This window comes from Motacilla alba, chromosome 18 (assembly GCF_015832195.1).
Source record: "Motacilla alba alba isolate MOTALB_02 chromosome 18, Motacilla_alba_V1.0_pri, whole genome shotgun sequence".
NCBI lineage: Eukaryota > Metazoa > Chordata > Aves > Passeriformes > Motacillidae > Motacilla > Motacilla alba.
Window position 1 is genome coordinate 6,346,698 of NC_052033.1, and position 21,235 is coordinate 6,367,932.

At 41.4% G+C, this 21,235-nt stretch overlaps 1 protein-coding gene across 5 annotated transcripts in view; it reads right to left on the bottom strand.

Moving 5' to 3' along the window:
* CA10 (carbonic anhydrase 10) overlaps positions 1-21,235 on the bottom strand; it is a 222,536-nt gene that overhangs the window by 42,696 nt on the left and 158,605 nt on the right. For 4 of the 5 annotated variants that reach the window (XM_038157543.1, XM_038157544.1, XM_038157546.1 and 1 more), the window contains 2 exons: positions 17,966-18,151; positions 16,703-16,765 (listed from right to left, as the gene is read on the bottom strand). In XM_038157543.1, the coding sequence (XP_038013471.1) occupies positions 16,703-16,765; positions 17,966-18,151 (249 nt within the window). The remainder of the gene's footprint in view (positions 1-16,702; positions 16,766-17,965; positions 18,152-21,235) is intronic. The other variant, XM_038157545.1, reaches the window with a different exon arrangement.

Sequence of the window (21,235 nt, forward strand, 5' to 3'; positions counted from 1 at the left end):
CGTAAATGTTCCTATAAACACGGGGGATGTGAAAGCATTTAAAAGGAAATGGGTAAACTCATGGATGATCCTTTGGGGGTGGCTGAGAGATTGGACGAATTCCTGGGAAATAGCATATACACATATGATGATATACAGGCAATTCTAAGAACTTTGTTTAATGCGGAGGAACGAGATCTAATCAGGCAGGCAGCAATTAAAGACTGAGAGAAGAGAAATCCACAAGGGGGGAGGGGAGCGGAGAAGTGGCCGGACCAGCAACCTTCCTAGAGCGCCCAGACAGAGGAGGGGAGGGGCCGAATGATCGATCTGAGAAACCTTGTAATTCAAGGGATAAGGGAGGCGGTCCCCAAAGAGCAGAATATTAGTAAAGTCTTGGCAGAATGCCAAAGGAAGGATGAAACTCCCTCCGATTGGTTACACTGACTAAGAAAAGGTCTGCAAATGTATTCGGGTACGGATCCGGATACCCCAATTGGGATGGTTTTATTAAAAACACAATTTGTGGCAAAATCTTGGGAAGATATTCGAAAAAAATTAGAAAAAATAGACAATTGGCAAGAAAAGCCTCTGCAGGACTTACTCCGAGAGGCACAGAAAGTATATATGAGAAGGGAGAACAAACAGCAAAAAGCACAAGCCCAAATTCTAGTAGCCACTGTTCAGGAGGCTCAAAAACCCTCTAAGGGGAACAAGGAGAGTAACCCGGCTTCTGGAGATACAAAGAGGCCAAATCCTACCCCTAGAGAAAAATCCGCCAGCCCGAGAGAACTTCCTGAGTGTTTTTACTGTCATCTGAAGGGACACATTCGACGGGATTGTAGAAAAAGGATAAGAGATGAGAAAATGTTTCAGGAGGATTAGGGGTGTCAGGGGCTTTTCAGTTTAGGGTCAGTATCACCTAAGAAGCCCTTGATAAAACTTAGAGTTGGGCCCCAAAGGCAAGAATTAACCTTTTTAATTGATATGAGAACAGACCGGACAACAGTACGGCAACTCCCACCGGGGTGCATTCCTAATAGGGACTCTATGACTGTCATCGGGGCGAAAGGGGAGCCTTTCAGTGTATCTATAATTAAAAATGTAGAGGTGGAATCGGACACAAAATTCGGTGTAGGGGACATACTGTTAGTAAGAGAAGCGGAACAAAATTTGCTGGGCAGGAATTTTATGGTAAAATTAGGAATTAATTTAGTAGTACAGAAGTCTCAAATAGTAGCTAGTATATATAAATTGACAGCTCATGACGAGGAAGCTATAGACCCAAAGGTTTGGTACGACAAAAGGGGAAGAGGGGAAACTAAATATGAAGCCCATTAACATTGCAATAGAACGACCTGAAGACCCCATAAGGGTCAAACAATACCCTATTCCCCTTGAAGGGAAACAAGGACTAAAGCCAGTCATAGATGACTTAATAGAGAAAGGGACATTAGAACCGTGTATGTCCCGACATAAGACCCCTATATTAGCAATCCGAAAAACTGATGGGAGTTACCGACTGGTTCAGGACTTACGGGCCGTGAACAGCCGAACTAAAAGCCTGTTTCCCACAGTACCTAATCCATATACTTTACTTAATAATATTTCCCCCAAAGATATCTGGTATAGTGTCATAGATTTAAAGGATGCTTTCTGGTCTTGTCCACTGGCTGAAGAAAGCCGGGATTACTTTGCGTTTCAATGGGAAGACCCTGTAACAAATAGGAGGCAGCAGCTTAGGTGGACTCGATTGCCTCAGGGGTTTGTTGACTCGCCAAACTTGTTCGGTCAAGCTCTGGAGCAGCTATTAACAGAATTTTCTCCTGCCGAGGGGACTAAATTGCTTCAATATGTGGATGATCTACTAATAGTGGGGGAAAGAGAAGAAACAATAAGGGAATGCACTATATCCCTCCTAAATTTCCTAGGGGAAAAGGGATTAAAGGTTTCCAAATCTAAACTACAGTTCACAGAACCCAAAGTGAAATATCTGGGGCACTGGCTAACGGAAGGGAAAAAGAAGCTAGATGCAAATTGGGTTGCTGGAATAATTGCTTTACCTCCTCCAGTCACCAAAAAGGAGGTAAGGCAGATTCTGGGGCTTTTGGGATATTGCAGGCAATGGATTGAGGGGTACAGTGAGAAAGTAAAATTTTTATACGAAAAACTTACGGAGGAAAGGATTACATGGACTATGGAGGATGAGAGAAAATTCACAGTAATTAAAGACACCTTAATTTCAGCTCCTGTGTTAAGTCTGCCTGACGTAAAAAGACCTTTCCATTTATTTGTAAATATTAATGAACACACTGCTCATAAGAGTATTGACACAAGAATGGGCATGAGACAGAAAACCAGTTGGGTACTTATCTAAGCTATTAGACCCTGTGAGCAGAGGCTGGCCTACATGCTTACAAGCGATTGTGGCAGCAGCTTTGTTAGTGGAGGAGGCGAAGAAGGTAACCTTTGGAGCTCCACTAACAGTATTCACACCTCATAACGTCCGTAGCATTTTGCAACAGACGGCAGACAAATGGTTGACTGACGCGAGACTTCTCAAATATGAAGCCATTTTAATACATTCACCAGACTTAGAGCTAAGAATCACTACAGCGGTTAATCCTGCTCAATTCTTATTTGGAGAGTCACCCGGGATTCTCACTCACGACTGTATAGAAGTAGTTGAAGTACAAACAAAAATTCGGCCTGACTTAGAACAAGACGAACTAGAAGAAGGTGAGAAGTGGTTTGTTGATGAGTCAGCTAGAGTGGTTGAAGGAAAGAAGAAATCAGGTTATGCCATAGTGAACAGTAAGAATGGAGATGTAATTGAGTCAGGACCTCTGAATGGAAGCTGGTCTGCCCAAGCCTGTGAATTGTATGCGGTTTTACAGGCTCTGAAAAGATTAAAGAGAAAAGCAGGCACCATATACACAGACTCCAAGTATGCATTTGAGGTAGTACATACATTTGGAAGAATTTGGGAGGAACGGGGACTTATTAGCACCCGAGGACGGGAACTGGTACATGGTGAGATTATCAGAGAAATCTTAGAGGCAGTAAGAGGTCCCACAGAAATAGCTATTGTCCACATTAAGGAACATCAAAAGGGGGAGCATTTTCACATTAAGGGAAACAATCTAGCTGACCAAGAAGCAAAAAGGGCCGCACTACTAAGGATACAAGTACCTGCAACAGAGGGGGAGGGGGTACCTGACCCTGTTCCCCACCCTACTCCTGAAGAAACTGAGGAATATGTGAAAATGGGGGGGCAATTAGACAATGGCAAATAGAAATTGCCCGATGGGAGGGAACTCCTCCCTAGAGAATATACAAGGCAGATCCTGAGGAGGTTACACCAACAAACGCATTGGGGGTCTTGGGCTCTCGCGGAACACTTCCTCAAATTTTACGGCTGCAAAGAGATATACGAGTTGGCAAAGCAGGAGACTCAGGGCTGCGTTACATGCCAGAAATTTAATAGAGCGGGGGGACGTCAACTAGCGCAGGGAAGTCGACCAATTGCATACCGGCCTTTCGAAAGGATCCAAGTGAACTTCACCGAGCTTCCAAAGGTAAGAAGATACAAATATTTACTGGTAGTAGTCGATAAACTAACCCGTTGAGTAGAGGCATTTCCCAGTTCACGGGCGACAGCCCAAGTGGTTTCTAAAAACCTATTAGAAGAAATAATACCTCGATTTGGGATTTTAAATTACATTGATTCAGATCAAGGAACACACTTTACTTCCAAAATTATAAAACAGCTTGCGGAGGCTCTAAGAATAAGATGGGAATACCACACACCGTGGCATCCCCAAAGCTCTGGGCAAGTGGAGAGAATGAATCAGACTCTAAAAACCCAATTGGCCAAATTAATGTTAGAAACAAAAATGTCATGGTTAAAGTGCCTCCCGATAGCTCTATTGAATGTTCGAACGAAACCACATTCCGAAACCGGGCTGTCTCCCTTCGAGCTAATGTATGGAATGCCTTATGAATGTGGGATACCGGTAGGGCATCCGCTAGTCGAGGACAGGCAGGTTCAGCCATACCTTATAGCCATGAGTAAAAACTTACTGGATTTAAGGAAACAAGGGATTATAACACAGAGTGCTCCCTTGGGATTTGCGATTCATAAAATACAACCAGGAGATAAGGTCTTTGTGAAATCTTAGAAAGAGGCCACACTCTCCCCTCACTGGGAAGGTCCATTTCTTGTCCTCCTAACAACAGATACTGCAGTGCGGACGGCGGAAAAAGGGTAGACACACGCTTTGCGAGTAAAGAAAGCCGAAGCGGGAGAACAAAACCCCGAGTGGAGAATCACCTCCTCCCCTGGGGACCTCAAGCTTAAGCTACACTGAGCAAGTAAATGACCGACGGGGACAGAATCTGATGCGGGATCGCGGGATGTTCTTGTTATCCTTTTGTACATTTTAAGTGTGAATATTGTAATGAAATTTGGGTTACTCATTGCCTAAACGGGGACAGACCGAAGAGATTGTGTAAGAGGTGTCTTAGAACAGAGCAAAGATTAACTGGTTGCCTCCTGGTAGTCGCCACGTGGGCGGGGGCGATTGAATTAGATTCGCAAGAGTAGTATAATTGGTACATTAACGGGATAAGGGGAAAACTAAATTCGCCTGCTCAAATAACTGCCACAGAGTGTCGCCAAGGAATTAAAGTACCTTGTTGGTCAGTGACGATTAGAGAAAGAGATTGAGAGGCCTGCAAATGGAGATTTGAGGCTAGATATCAGCGAGAGGACCCGGGAGACTATACCTGCTGCCGAGAAGATGGTTTGCCACGCCGTTGGTGGCAACCCAGTGGGCGATAGTCAAGGCAGAGAGATACAAATCCGGGTGGTCCTCCTCAGCCTAATCATAATCACCGAAGCGGCAGGAGGAATCGCAACAGGCCTCCCCGGTTCCCTAGCGGGAGATCCTAAAGGCCAGACCGGTCTACGGAATAGTCAAATAAAACCAGACCAACTTTACCCTAAAAGCGGCACTCATGAGGAGTTGTGTGAAAAACAATCAAAAGGTAAAACAGACCAGGTGACTAATCCAGCAAGGCAACCAGAGAATCTTAGCCATCACAGAAATAAGAGCGAAACAGAAATACTCTCTTTGCCTATCTGCACAATGTGCAATCGAACAGTTTGGGTTGAGGATAAAAAGGAATCCGGTTTTGTGGCTCACCTACAAGTCAATCGCTTATGCTATGATAACGATAGACTCAAAATGTGTATAATAGGAGACAAAACTTACTGGGTGGGACAAAACCTAAAGGATGACGGTACAATTTCACATAATGAGCCAGTCATTTTAGATCTTTTAAGCGAAACTGATAACAGACGGTGTTTTCAATATAACAAAATGGTTTTTTTTTCAAGAAACAGAGAGGGGTTGGATCTGGAGGGCAAACTGAAACAAGTCACCTTAGAACGAAAGAGGCAGGAGGCTGAATTCAGGAGAAAAAGAATCAAACAAGAAAGGTTAAAAACTTTGAGTGAACAGTACGATCAGCTGGAAAAGCAATATAATAACTTGGGACTACCAGCTTCTAATAAAAACTTATTTATAGATCTCATACAAGAAATCGCCACAGAGCTGGGGTTGACTAATTGCTGGATTTGCGGGGGACTGAAATCAGCCGAAACCTGGCCTTGGAAAGGGGAAAGTTTAATCCCAGAACAAATACTAAAATGGAAAATTGCCAGGGTCTCAAAAACAATCCAAAGACCCGAAGGGTGGGTGCTAAAACAAAGAGTCATTGGAACTCATTGTATTAGCCCAGACGGCCCGGAATACACCGAGGTTGTGAGGTACACCCCATGCGTCTCCACCCTGGCAACAAATTCAAAGGACAAAGTTACAATGTAGCAGCCAGAGCCACCAGCAGAGTATTAGAGTCAGATAAGAGGGAACAAGTGTGATTAGAATGAACAGCTCGAGCTATGTTAGAGCAAAGGTTCTGGGATTAACCCTTACCAAGCGGTACCTGATCTAAAAGTGTATTGAGAGGACCCAGAGAATGCCAAAATGAGGTGGAAAGCCCCCGATGGGCTCTATTGGATATGTAGAAGGAAGGCATATAGTGAATTACATCCTTGATGGAAGGAGTCATGCACTCTGGAGATCATAAGGCCCGTTTTCTTTACCATACCATGCACAGAAAGCAGTTCTTTGGGAGTCCCACTGTTTGAAACCCTAAACAGAAACAAGTGGGACCTTAGAAACAAATTCCCTGAGATTAGGGAGAAGCAAACTTGGGGTGGAGATGACTGGCCAGCCGAAAGAATAATTGAATACTACGGTCCAGCCACCTGGTCACAGGATGGCAGTTGGGGATGCCAAACTCCCATATACTTACTAAATAGACTGATACGACTCCAGGCCGTAGTAGAAATTGTATCCAATCACACGGCTGACGCATTAGCACTGCTTTCCAAACAACATACTCAGATGAGAGCTTTTGTTTATCAGAACAGGATTGCACTAGATTACCTGCTCGCAGAAGAAGGAGGGGTTTGTAGAAAATTTAACGAATCTGAGTGTTGCATTGAGATTGACGATTATGGGGAAACTATCCAAGGATTAGCCGCAGAAATTAAACGGGTAGCACATGTGCCTGTACAAACTTGGAATTTGATTCTGCAATCAGGATGGTGGGACAACCTCTTCAATGGTGCTTGGTGGAAAAAACTGATTTTTTTCATCTTATGTTCCATCACAGGAATCCTGTTCCTACCCTGATTAATTCCCTGTTTTATCAGGCTAATCCATTCAGTCGTACAAGGTATGCAACTCAGCACTATGCCCATAGATCCAGAGGCTGCAACAGGAAAATCCGGACAAATATCCAAGATTATGAGATTAGAGGAAGCAGAGGTAGACGATTTTGCTACCGAAGCCCTAACAAGGTTTGAGAAACAGACAAAGAATATCAGAGGTACCCTTCAGATTTACCAAGGGGTACCCTTTGAAGATTAGGAGATTAATTGATCTGTTACAGGACTTAACAGACCTTTTATTTATTTATTTTTTTATTTTTTATTTTTATTAACCAATATAGATTGAGTAGAAAATAAAATTTAAGATATGAATTTTGAATGGCAACTTGAGAGGTGGGGGTATGTTATGAGTGAGTGTCAAAATTCATATTTATTAGAGTAGAGGAATAGATTCAGAATAGTATAAAATAAAGTAGATAGATATTAAAGTAAAAAGAGATAGAAGGAGAGTAACGTTTGGACATGTTCACAGAGAAATACCCAAGAAAAGCCAGTCTGCAGCAAAGCACCAACGCCTACCACACCAATAGACTCTATTTACATGTAAAAACCCAACAGGGACAGTTAGTTTCACAATAGCAGCCACACAGGGAATTATGCCATCAGCAGCACACCTGGATCCCCTGACTGAAGGGGGGAACACACTGCTTAGAATTTTAAAACAGTTCCGGGAAACCTCTCGGTTTGCAAAAGAGATTTCCAGTAAGAACTGAGTATCGGAATTCAGAGTGATAATAAGGATATCTCTCTCGGGATGTGACTGTGTATTGTTAAGATTAATCCTGTCTAGCACAAGACCAGAAGTCGATGAATTATTCCCGAAGACATCGAGGACAGGACCACCTTCCGTCAGATAGCATTCTACTGGACTGGAGAAACCTTTGGAACTTGTTTGGTTATGAAAAGGACAATGGACTTCCTAGCCCGCGGCAAGAAAAATGGGATAAAAAGACCTACATGGAGAAAGCTCGGTGTGCTCGCTACACTCCGAAGCTGCCAGTGCTTGGAGCTGTTTAGCGCGGCACCCAGGGTCTATTCCTGGGCTAGACTCTGTCCGATCCGTGGCTTACCGAAATTTTGTCAATTTGCGCGAAATAAATTTTGTACTTTGTTTTTATATCATAATTTGGCTCTGACAAATTATTGATAAAATCAAATTGGCAATTGTATCTATAACAGTGGCGATACATTACAAGTGCCATGGTATGTTTTAACCAGATTTTTGCTTTCATGTTCAGTCAACTTTTTTTGTTTGAATGTTGCTCTCATGTGTCTGAACAGCAAAGCAAAGACCTTGTTTACTACAGCATCCTTTACTTTCAGCACTTAAAGGAGCAATTCATGATGAGTTTGTTATGAATAGAGTCAAAATTCATAAGATAATAAATGTTATAATGAATGTAATATAGTTATAAATGCAAAGTATGATATAAATAAGTTAAAAATAGTTACAAGAATTAAGAAGTTGAATTTTACCATGAGGAATCTTCTCCGGGCATGTTTTAAGAAACCAAGGAAAAGCAGCCTACAAGATTGGGAAACTGGCCGACACACACATACCACACAGAAGAACTACATTTACATGTGAAGTAAAACAGCAGCACAGAGTTTCGAGGTTTTAGCTGAGTAAAGAATTATGCCATCAGCAGCATACCTGGCTGCTGATGACTGGAGTGGGGGGAACAATACAGTTGAGGAAAATCCATTCAGGCTTGTAATCTGTTTCTGGGAAATCTCTTAACATGTAAGACATTTCCAGTAAGAGACTGTTTGACTTGTATATCTCCCCAGACATAGAGTTTTGTGTATTGCAAACACGGTTCTTTCGAGTTCTGTCTAGCACAAGACAAGGAGTCGATGAATTATTCCCAAGACATCGAGAGCTGGACCATCCTTCATCTGATAGCATTATCCTGGACCGGAGAAGCTTTTGGGACTTACTTGATTAAGAGAAGGACAAAGGACATCCTGGCCCGCGGCAAGAAAAAGAGTATAAGAACTGAACTCAAAATCGCAGTGGTGTGCCGCTCCACTCTGAGGCAACCAGACTTTGACAGGCTGACCCAGATTTTGTCATTTGATCGTGAAATAAATTTTATACTTTGTTATTTTATAATAATTTGGCTCTTGCAAATTATTGATTCGATTTGATTGGCAATTTCATACACAACAAGTTCACTTACAGAATTGAACAAAGGCAACCAAAATCAGTTGCGTAAGACATTAGTAATTTTACAAAAAAGCTGCCACAGGCTATATGTAGCTTATAAAACAAAGCCAATGATTACCATGGATTATGACATCATCATGCAACAATGCCGCGATTAATTTCTCACTCTTAAATAACTGCTGTTGCTCAGTGCCAAAGAAAATGCCACACATTAAGTGACTCATCACCAGTCTGTGATGCATAGTACAGATGTTAATTTGATTATTCATCTCTGAGAAAATAAGTGCTTTATGATGAAAAAGCTGTTCTTTTTTTGGTGTTCTGAAAGAATGGTAACAGAGTGGCTTTAAAAATAATCCCTAAAGTAACACAGAGTTATTGTGGAGTATTATTTTGAGTTGTAGAGTTGGACACTGCATAGTTCACAGCCATGGCCCAAGCTGGAGGAGGATTATTATGAGTAGAAAAGTTGTCCATTTTTTAAAAAAGTTGCAGAGTTAACAGAGTATTCCGCAGTGGGAGTAGGGGGCGAGTGAGTAGAGTGTGAGTGAGATGAGGGCCTGGCCCTAGGCATGAGTGAGGACCCCTTAGTACTGCGGTTTCAGATTCCTGTGAGGGGGCCGGCCGGGAACAGGGGGAAGAAAGTGGGATTGGTGGCTGAGATGCCTCCTAAGGGGTAGAGAGAGCCCCCTTCCAGGTGTGCGGAGGAAATAATGTGTGAGTGGCATGCAACCCAAAAGTCCTGATACGTAAGTCCTAGTGAGGGAAGTTAGACAGTTTAGAAAATCAGGCAGTTTTTATTTTAAGTCCTGACGAGGGAGGTCAGGCACGAGTCTTGGTGAAGGAGGCTGGGGTCTCGAGTTTTTAAAGTCCTGATACGGAAGTCCTGACAAGCGAGGTCAGACAAACTAAAAATCAGGCCATTGTTTTTGTTTTAAGTCCTGATAGGGAGGTCAGGCAAATTGCAAGTCCCGAGAAGGATTCAGGCAAGTCCACAAGTCCTGCAGGCAAATTAAGTCCTGACAAAGGAGGTCAGGCACAAGTCTCAGCGAAGGAGGCCAAGGTTCCGACACATGAAGTCCTGATACGTAAGTCCTGATGGGGGAAGTTAGGCAATTTAAGAAATCAGGCAGTTTTTGTTTTAAGTCCTGACAAAGGAGGTCAAGCACGAGTCTCGGCAAAGGAGGCCGGGGTCTCGAGTTTTTAAAAGTCCTGATATGCAAGTCCTGATGAGGGAGGCTAGGCAAGCAAGAAATCAGGCAGTTCTTTTCTTTTAAAGTCCTGAAAAGAGGGGTCAGGCAAATTTGAGTTTCGGCGGAGGAGGCCGGGACTACTCAAATAGGATTTCTTTTAAATTGTCTGTCAGTACCTTTGGGATTTTTGCTGAGGCCCGAAAAAAATGGAAGGATGTAATAGTAAGAAGAGAGGCAAGAAACTGAGGAATATGCCCCCCCATAGTCCCTTAGGTGAACTGCTAGAGAGATTGGATTTTGTAGAAGCCACGGAGGGATTAGATAAGGTTAAGATGATTCACTACTGTTTAGAAGTCTGGCCAGAGTTAGATGTGCAAGGAGGATGGCCGTGGTGTGGGACAAAAGACAAGTGGATGTGTCAAGAACTGAGTTGTTTCTGACAACAATCTGACAGCTCAAGAGGATACCGATCCTGAGCAACTATTTTATGTAGCTTGTTGGTTGAAAAGTGCTATTGGGGATGAAGGTGTGCGAATTTGTAAGGTGCAGAGGAAGAAAGAGGGGAATGAAGGAGGGAATGCTGGAGTGAAAGAGACTAGTGAGGTGGGACCCCTAAATGAGGAATTTGAATTTTTGGTTGATACAGGAGCAGATAAGTCCTGTCTCAACAAAGTACCAGAAGGTATGGTAATTGGTAGAAAATTCTGTGAGGTATTAGGGGCTGAAGGGAAACCATTTAGAGCCTCAGTGACTGAGGATGTAAAAATAATCGGAAACTCAAGACAGTATAAAGCTAATTTTATTTACCTGCCTATACTAGAAAAAAGTTTGTTAGGAAGAGATCTACAGGTTCATTTGGGGGTTGAGATTGTCCCAAGAGAAGGGAGGATGGTGGTACAAATAATGAAGTTATCCCAAGGAGATGTTGCAAAGATAAACCCCAAAGTATGGGCTGAAGGGGGAAAGCACGGCCCAGTCGACATTCCACCGATAACAATAAAAATGCAAGATGATACTTCACCCATACGGGTTAAACAGTATCCAATTTCACTAGAAGGAAAGAAGGAACTTGCCATAGTTATTGAACAATTGTTGCAAAAGGGAATTTTGGAACCCTGTATGTCACCGCACAATACCCCTATACTGGCAGTTAGAAAGCTGGAGGGAAATATAGGCTGGTACAAGATCTGAGGGAGGTCAACAAAAGAACCATTGCTAGACATCCAGTTGTGCCCAACCCATACAGCTTTCTAAGCTGAATTCCAAGAGAACATGCTCGGTTCACTATTATAGATTTTAAGGATGCTTTTGGGGCATGTCCTCTGGCAATGGAATGTAGAGATTGGTTTGCCTTTGAATGGGAGGACCCAAGTACAAAAAGGAAACAACAGCTAAGATGGACCCAATTACCGCAAGGGTTCACTGAATCCCCCAACCTCTTTGGACAAGCCCTGGAGGGTTTGTTAGAACAGTTTGTTCCTGAAGAGGAAACACAGATCCTGCAGTATGTTGATGACCTGATGGTGTCAGGAAAGGGAAAAGATCAAGTCAGAACAACTAGCATTAAGCTTTTGAATTTTCTGAGGGAGAAAGGACTAAAGGTTTCCCAAGAGAAGCTACAGTTTGTGCAATCAGAAGTAACATACCTTGGGCACATAATAGGAGAGGGATATAGGAAGTTAAGCCCTGACAGAATTTCAGGTATTTTGTCTCTCCCAGCTCCAAAAACAAAAAAGGATGTGAGAAAGCTCCTGGGCTTGTTTGGATATTGCAAGTTATGGTTGGATCAATACACGCAAAGTGTAAAATTCTTATACAATAAGTTAGTGGCTCCAGATCCCATAATTTGGACAGCAGAAGACGATCAACAACTGGAGAGCCTAAAAGACAAGTTGTCCTCTGCCTTGTCCTAAGGCTTACCAGACCTCAGGAAGGGCTTTGATCTTTTTGTGAGTGCTGAAGGGCGTATAGCCTACAGTGTACTAACTCAAGAGTGGGGAGGCTGGAGGAAACCTGTGGCTTACATCTCCAAATTGTTAGATCCAGTGGCTAGAGGCTGGCCAGTTTGTATACAAGCAGTAGCAGCTACTGCTATCCTGATAGAGGAGACCCAAAAATTGACCTTACAAGGTAAAATTAATTTTTCCTTACAAGGAAAAATTAAATCCTCATGATCTTAAAACAGTGCTGAGCCAGAGGGCTCAGCAGTGGCTAACCAATGCAAGAATATTAAAAAATGAAATAATACTAATGAACACAGATGATTTAGAATTCATCACATCAAATGCCCTCAATCCAGCACAATTCCTTATGGGAGAGCCTATAGAGAATTTAGAACATGATTACCTTGAATTGATTGACCTCCAAACAAAAGTAAGAGAGCATTTAGAAGATCAGCCTCTAGCAACTGGAAGAATTTTGTTCATAGATGGCTCTTCGAGGGTAGTAGATAGAAAAAGAGCTTCAGGTTATGCCATCATAGATGGAGAAACTTTACAAATTAGTGAAAATGGGAAACCCCAAACTGGTCAGCCCAAAGTTGTGAAATATATGCCCTGAAAAGAGGATTAGATGTACTGAAGGGAGACCGGAGAACCATTTATACAGATTCTCAATAGGCATTTGCGATAGTTCACACATTTGGGAAAATATAGGAGGAGCATGGAAATCTAAGCTCAAAAGGAAAAAGCTTAGCCCATGAGAACCTGGTCAGGTCCGTATGAGAATCTCTACAGAAACCAATAGAAATAGTGGTGGTCCATACAAAAGGGCACAAAAAAGGAGACAACCTTGAAGTTAGAGGAAACCGACTGGCTGATGAGATAGCAAAGGAAGCAGCTTTAGAACCAGGGGATCCAGTAAAAGTTTTTAAAGCAGAAACCACACCTGAGGAGGGAGAAAGAAGAGAGGGACCCATATTTTGTGCAAAAGAATTAAAAGATATAAAAGATTTAAAGTTATACCAAGGGCAACAAGGGGAGTGATTAACCTCAGATGGACGGATGTTTTTAAACAAAGCACTTGCTTGGACAGTGCTAACAGAATTACATAAATTAACCCACTGGGGAGTCCAAGGACTATGTGATAATTTCCTAAGAAATAACCTGTGCAAAGGGGTATATGACTTAGCAAAAGCAATTACAAAAGGATGTTTAATTTGCCAAAAAAGTAAACCAGAAGGTTATGAGAAAGGTAACATCCAGAGGGAGGGAATTAGCTCTAAGACCTTTCCAGGGCATACAGATACATTTCACTGAGATGCCCCCAGTGCAGGGATACAAATATCTACTGGTTATAGTGGATCATCTCACCCATTGGGTGGAAACCTTCCCGACTAAAAGGGAAACAGCCCAGGTTGTGGCAAGAGTAATCTTGGAGAACATTTTCCCCAGTGTTGTGGTGTGATGTCATACCTTGCTTCAGTTATCCCAGTCCTTCCCCAGGTGCCAATCACCTCTCCTTTCCCCACACCCTGACTCCTGCTGAGCGCTGTCTGTCAGTCCTGGCATTCCATAAGGGCGTCAAGTGATTGGCAGAGTTCAAAAGATGCCTTCCAGCCCTGGGGGCCATTGGCCCATCCAGTTGTCCCTTTCACCTGAGAACTGCCCGCCCTGTGCCTGGTTGGTCGGATTCCTACCGCTTCCCTCCCCCTCTCCTCGGGGTTAAAAGGAGCAGCAACCACGCGGTTCTGGAGTTCTGTTAGAGCTGTTGCTAGATTCAGGGGCCATACGGCCCAGAATAAAATCTCTGGATTGAAAACCTCTATCAGAACTGACTCCTTCCTTCACCATCACCTTAAAGCATCTCTGTCAGTTAGAGCAGACCCTCTGCCAGAGGAAGACTCCATCCCGCTGCTACATGGGGCATGCATGCCTGGACTTGTCCTCACTTGCCCTACCACAACATCCAGCTAGCCAACAGTGTCTCTGAGGTAAGACACCTTAGTTGCCGCTGTTTGGTTCAGATGCAGGGCCAGGCAAGCCAAGGCACGTCCCATCAGTAATATTGGTAATTTATTCCGATATCCCAGATATGGAATCATGAACACTATAGACTCAGACTGAGGTCCACATTTTGTGGCCTGAACATTGCAAAACATAATTGAAGCTTTAGGAATAAAATAGAGATTACATACTCCGTGGCACCCCCAGAGTTCTGGGAGGGTGGAGCAGATGAACAAAACCCTCAAAAATGTAATGACTAAATTGATCGAAGAAACAAAAATGAATTGGCTAAAGTGTTTGCCCTAGGGCTTCTGAACATCAGAACAAGACCCCGGTCTGATACAGTGATTTCACCCTATAAAATCATGTTTGGACTGCCATTCTTGTTAACAGCCTATAGCACAGGAGACTACTTGGAAGGAGAAGAAGCTACCAGAAAATATTTAGAAGTCATTGGAAGAACCTGTAGCCATGATATTTTATGAAAATCCTTTTGTCAGGATTTTCTTCTCCTGAGAAGCTGAGAGGGCCTCAGGAACAAATGTAAACAAATTACTTCTGCTGCTGTGGAATGCAGCAGGTGCTTCCTTGATTGCTCAATGTGAGGTGTTTCTACTTAATGACCAATCAAGGATGCAGCTGGTTCAGACTCTCTGGGAGTCACAAGCCTTTGTTATTCATTCCTTTCTATTCCTGTCTCGCCTTCTGATGCATCTCTCTCTCTCTATTCTTTTAGTATAGTTTTAGTGTGGCATTTTTAATATAATATATATCACAATATGATTAACCAGCCTTCTGAAACATGGAGTCAAGATTTCTCCATCTCTTCCCTCGTCCTGGCTGCCCTGAAGACCACAAGAACCCTGGAAGGACTTAGAAAAAGAGAATACCTCCCCCAAACCGTCCCCTCTTGACATGATAGTACATAACATTAACCCAGGAGATTGGGTTTTGATGAAATCCTGGAATAGTGGACCATTAACACCTAAATTTGAAGGCCCCATTTCAGGTACTCCTCATCACTAATTTGGCTGTGCGGACCAGAGAAAAGGGTTGGACCCACATCACGAGAATTAAAGGACCAATCCCACCCCCGGGCACTGGACAGGATTCAATGTCAGTTCCTCCCTCTGGCATTGGACCAGAGTCCACACCACTCTCAACCCCTAACGCAGGACAGGATTCAACCACATCACGAATTAATTCATCTGAGTATACCATCACAAAAGGACTGAAAGACTTAAAGCTGACTCTCGAAAGGAAGAGCCAAAAAGACTGATAAACTGAATAAGGAAAAGAGTTTGGTATCAGAACCATAACATATCTGAAAGTGTTTAAGACAGTTCTGTGTTTAAAAGAGGTTTGTAAAAAGGTTAAAGACTATTAATAAGTGATTCTGGTTAAGTCCTCCCAACTCAGTACCAGGGACTCCACGTTAATCTTCTGCAAAGTTCTCCTCTAGGAGAGACCATATTAGTAAAGACAGACCAAGAGAGGTTCAACCAGAGAAGCGGATAGAAGAGACTCTAAAGTGCTTGGAAACTTCTTTTTTAATAAAGTCCCCAAGAGGCAAGGCCGGGTGGGCAGGTTGTACAGAATGACCCATACTGGACTCTTGGGAAGGGTAGTAATAACAGCTTTCATTGCTGGTGGTGCTCTGGGGAGCCTAAGAGAGCCGTGCAGTAAGTGCTACCAACCCCTCTATGAGGAAGAAGAAGTTCCTTGTTGAGAGTCCACACTGATCTAAACCCTAATTGTGTTAACCTCTCCTAACTGATCCTTTGTCAAGAGGATGAGAAAATGTATTGGATGGCCCAGAATACCGCCACTTTTAGGCAGTGACTCCTGGGAGAGTGCCCTGTAGGAGAAGCCTGGTAGTGCCTTGAATGTGATGCTACTGAAGCAGGTCTGGTAAATATAGTCAAAGAGAAAAAGATGGTAAAAGCAATAAGAGAACAAGACCATTTAGTATTAAAGATGATATCTAATCAGATCTCATTAGCTTTTGATCATATTAATGACCAACTCACCCAAATCAGAACAGTAATTTATCAAATCAGATAGGCTGTGGCAGTCATTAAAAACATCTCAAATGAATTAAGAAAAGTAGCATATGTAGGTAACCTAAAAGGGACTCCCTCACTTAATTCCAGTTGTTGGGATAAAGGAGGAGGTGGAAAGGACTTTCAAAGGAGATTGGTGGAAAAAGGTAGCTTTCTTCACTGTGTGTACACTTATGGGTTTACTCTTCTTACCATGCTTACTTCCCTGCTTAATTAAAATGGTAACACCTGCCATGCAGACCAACCTAGAGATCTTTGAAGAAATTAACCAGGATCACCACAGTGCTCAGGAAAGTTATAATCAATACAAAACAATTAAGGAAATTCTATGCTCACGAGTCAAAAATTTTAAGTTGATGCAGGCTTAAATTTAGGGCCTATCATAGAAAAAGAGGGGGGACAACTGTTACGAGTAGAAAAGTTGTCCATTGTTTTAAAAAGTTGCAGAGTTAACAGGTTAAACCAATTGCTGCTAAGTTGGAGTTTTAACTATTTGCTGTTAATAATTTCATGTTGTAATCACCTGTTGTTAATAGTTTTTCTTTAATTACCTGTTGTTGATGGTTAGAAATCCCTCTTCGTCGGGTATCCCCTGCTCCCTGCTGCACCTGGGACTGAGGAGGAGGTGAAATCGGAGCTGGTATGCAAATGTGGGGAGCTGGTATGTAAATGTGAAAACACCTCACCAAATCTAGCAAGAAAAACCCCTAAAACAATGAGCCATCATGGAATTAAGAGATCTAAGTGATGTCTAGAGGTGAGGAACTGAATCCAGTGTCTGTTAAGATCTTTTTTACCCTGCACCCTAACCTAAAGGATGTCAGCTTGAAAGAGGACCTCAAATGTCACACTGTAAAACTGGAATCTCTTGATGCTCTTGTGAGGAGGGAAGCTCTATCTCTGCCTGTATACCAGTGGACACAGCTGCAGTCTTCCTCCTCCTCTGTGCCACTCCTGGTAGCAGCAGTGGCATGTGCACGACCCCTTGCTTCTCCCCATCCGAGCTGATTTCTTTTTAATAAAGGCATTAAAAAGGAGAAGGATCTTCTGCCCTATTTATTTCAAGGATGAGGTACTGCAAACCTCTTGCATCTCTTTTATGCTCCTGTATAAGGAAAATGGAAGGACCCCATTTTGTTTGTCCCAGAAAGTCTGCAAACTTTATTGTAAATCTTGAAAAAGGGCTCCATCTAAGCCACTAAAATATTTGTCCAGCAAGAATAATGAGCCATTCTGGAATAGGTATCAGGATCAAGAAAATATAGTCTTTCTGGGGACAGGAAGTACATGTTATAGACATGTATTTAACGTAAAACATTACTATTCTGGCAGTAACTATGTATGCAGTTAACTTTATTTCTTGAGCAGAATTCTATGGAGTCATCTCCAAAATCAAGTATTGCCTTGTTTCTGCATGAATCAAAGGCAGGATGGTACTCAATGTTAAGTGTTACACACCAGTGAGAAGCAAAAGTAGCACTTCTGTGGGAATTTGAAGCACTTTCAGCATTACTTTGTAGTTAATCTCATACTTGCCTTTACAAGAGACATAAAGGCCCCATCCAAAGAGACCTGATTACTTTGTAAGTAGCACAGATGAGGATAGAGGATGTCTCTATATACAATAAACACAGCAATGTCATTGTAGATATGAGTCACAGAATTTGCAGTGTTGGTTAAAAAAGAAAAAAACAATCCCCTGATTTTCAGAATGGCTACAGGAAAAGCATTTTTACAGATTAATTTGCAAATACCTTCAGGCAGAAATAAGAAGTGGGTAATTCCTAGTGGCACCACCACGCATGGTGACATACCTCTCCAGAAAAGGCCTGGCCATTGAGGAGGTGCTCTGATCCCTGGCTGTCCTCACTGCCAAAGTGTAATCGGATTTCTTCCAGGCGGTGACTGTAGGTCATTGGGCCCCCAGAGATGTTCACCAGGTGCTCTTTGTCTAACCGAAGGGATACGTGTCTCCCTGTGTTGTACATTGTCCCACTGACCTAAACAAAGTGGAGAGGAGAAAAAAAAAAGGATTTTTTTCAAAATAATCTGCAAATCTTACAAACGGATTGGAGACTTTGCTCTTTACACACCTTCACTCAAATACAGTGACGCATCTTGTTGTTGTGAGATGAAACAATCAGCCTCAGGTCACACTTTAATTTCTGCTTTGAACCCTACATTGTGTATTAAATATTTTGCTAAAACCCTATGTACACATTTTAGCCTTGGGCTGACGTGGTGAATAGGACTGTTGCACTTCTAATTAAGTAGGTTTTTAGAGTACTTTTCTTGCCAGGTCTGAATAATGGCTTCATCTGAAAATTTCTGCACAGGAAATGGGAACATTTCGGCAGACATAAATTATTAAAGTACACTTGAACAAATCTGAAATTTAATTTTTCCCCCTTCTTTTAATATTTATAACAAAGTTACCCAAAAGTAAAGGTGCTGCAAAAAGCATAGATGCAATTTTTCATTGATAGGGAACTCTATGCCTCATGGAGCTGCAGATAAAAACTCTCACTGTCTTCCCACGCAAGTCTCTTTGTTTTGTTATAAATATTTTATGTGTATAATTGCCAGGTCTTTTAGCCAGAGAAGTACAGAATTAATTCCAATTTGATTATATATGTCTAGTTCCTGCTACACATCAAATAGCTCCTTAAGATTCATCTTTATTTTATAAAAGGCTGAATGTTGTGCTTCATTTGCAAACTGATTTACAGCTACTGTAATGAAAAATGATTGCAAAAATTTTTCACATGGAATATAATTCTGTCATAATTTCAACTGTCTTAGAAAAAGTTTCTCGATCAAGAAGTTCTTTAATTTATGCCATTAGAAAGTCAAATACGCCAGTTTGAATCAGAGTTATTATTTATTTAAAAACATTTAGCGTGGATACAAATGTATACTTGAATAACATTCATGTAATTTAAGAAGCAGACGTGTAGTAACAATATGCTTTGTTGCACTTCAATGTAAAATTAAAGACACTGATCTTATGTATTATATACTATACTACATCAGTACTATGGTAATTAATGGTAATTATTACCATAATTAATATTATGGTAATATGCTGCAGTGTAATTTTATCTGTAATACTAATTACTGAGTTTAAATGACCTGTTTTCTTTCACAGTATATTGTAAAAAGTTACACGGAACAGACTGTGCACTTGAACTAAATGGAGGAGATTAAACAGCTTTTGATTGTTGTGGTTCTTTACACTTTGATACAGATGTTCTATTTTTTTTTGATGTTTTTTCCAATTTAAAATAAGCAGTAATAAATTTCTTATGAAAAAGCATAAAGACAGATATTCCTGTTCACTGCAAATAAACCACAATGATTTAATTTATAAATGCTCCTTACTTTTTCTACTTCACTTTGCATGCATAATAATTAAATACCAAGTTTAGCTTAATAAGTCAAAGAAGGTTAGTTTATTGAACTCAGTTTCAGTACACTGCATATAAATGACACAAAATTGCTAATCATAAATAACAAATGAAGTTTAAAAACAAACAGGGAAAAATGGATAAAGCCTCCTATTCACATTTGGAAGCTCACACTTCACTGAACCCTCAGTTAAATTCAGCAGCTATGCAAAAATATTCAAAATCCATTTTCTTACTTAAATTGGCATAAATCTCAAATGAGCTTACCATTATTTTCTCTCTCCAAGTAAAACTGACCCAAATAACTCCCAGAGTGAATCAAATCATTCTCCACAGAGCAGAGAGGGGAAATGATAAGAGGCAAATTCATCAACAGGAGTAACATTTGTCTTTCTTATTTCCCACTTCATAAAAATGCAATGCTCATAATGACATGGTATTGACTTTTTGAAACCAGAATTTTCCTGCATAGCTGCAGATGGGGAATACCAGTAAAGCAGTGAAGCATCTGAGGTGCCTCATTTCTGACCTGATGGGAAGTGTGAACATTAGAAGTGAGACTGGTAAATTCTCCTGCATGGGCACAGACTGAGCACCATGCAGAACAAAGGCCAAGATCTTCAATATGAAAAATACAAGGCCTTGCCCTTGCCCCTGAAAAATACAAGACACCCTTTTATGTGCCTTCTTAGGTTTAAAGGAAGAACTGGTTTTATTGGTGTGTGTGCCCAAAGAAGGAGAAGCTGCAGAGACCACCTGAGATTCAGCACCAAACTGCACCTTCAGGACATGCCCATTTATGAAGTAGGGTCTTATATTTTCCATGTACTGAGATTACAGATGAATGAAAAGACTGAAATATTGAGGAACTTTTTTTTGTGAGGAGACATTGTGACTTGCCCTATAGTTGTCTGTGCTTGATTATGGGAAGGACAATCATATGTGAATTTCTTTCTTGCAGTTCACTACTGATAAGAGAAGGATTCTCCGTATTTATAGTACTGAGCCTTTAAAGTGATAGTGACTCATTTCAGAATAGCAAACTAAGTTGGTTTTGGGGAAAACAAACTTGCATGTGGCCTTACAAAAGGTTGCAGGTGTAGAAGTTAACAAGAAAGTATTTTCTGCATTTTGTACATTACCCTACAAAGTAAACAGTATGGAGCATGGACACCTTATGGGAAAGATAGTGCCTTTTCCTGTCTAAGTGAACAGTCTCTGCTACTCCAAAAAGCACATTATTTAATTTTTATATGCGGACTGCATATAAATGCTCATAAAAAAGACCTGTTAAGATCTATATAATGATTTCCTTAATTAGTCAGATGGATCTCAGGTGTTTCAGCATGGTGGCCTTTGTGCTGCTTCTTGCTCCACTTTGTTCTCTGCGTGTTTGACTTGAAAGTTATACAAAGATAAAAACTCATCAAACAAACCTGGGGGAGAAATAAGCACTAAATCTTGACCTCCTCTTTTTTAAAAATATCAATATTCACATGTATCTTATATGCTAGAAATGAGACTGCAGTAGAGAAAACATATTAAATCATCCATAAAACTGGTCTGAGAAAACAGACAAGTCAAAAATCATACAAGTTAATGATCAGGCTACAATCTCAGTTGACCTCATTTTCCTCACAGATTTAGAAACATTTCCAAACAGGTAATATTATCCAT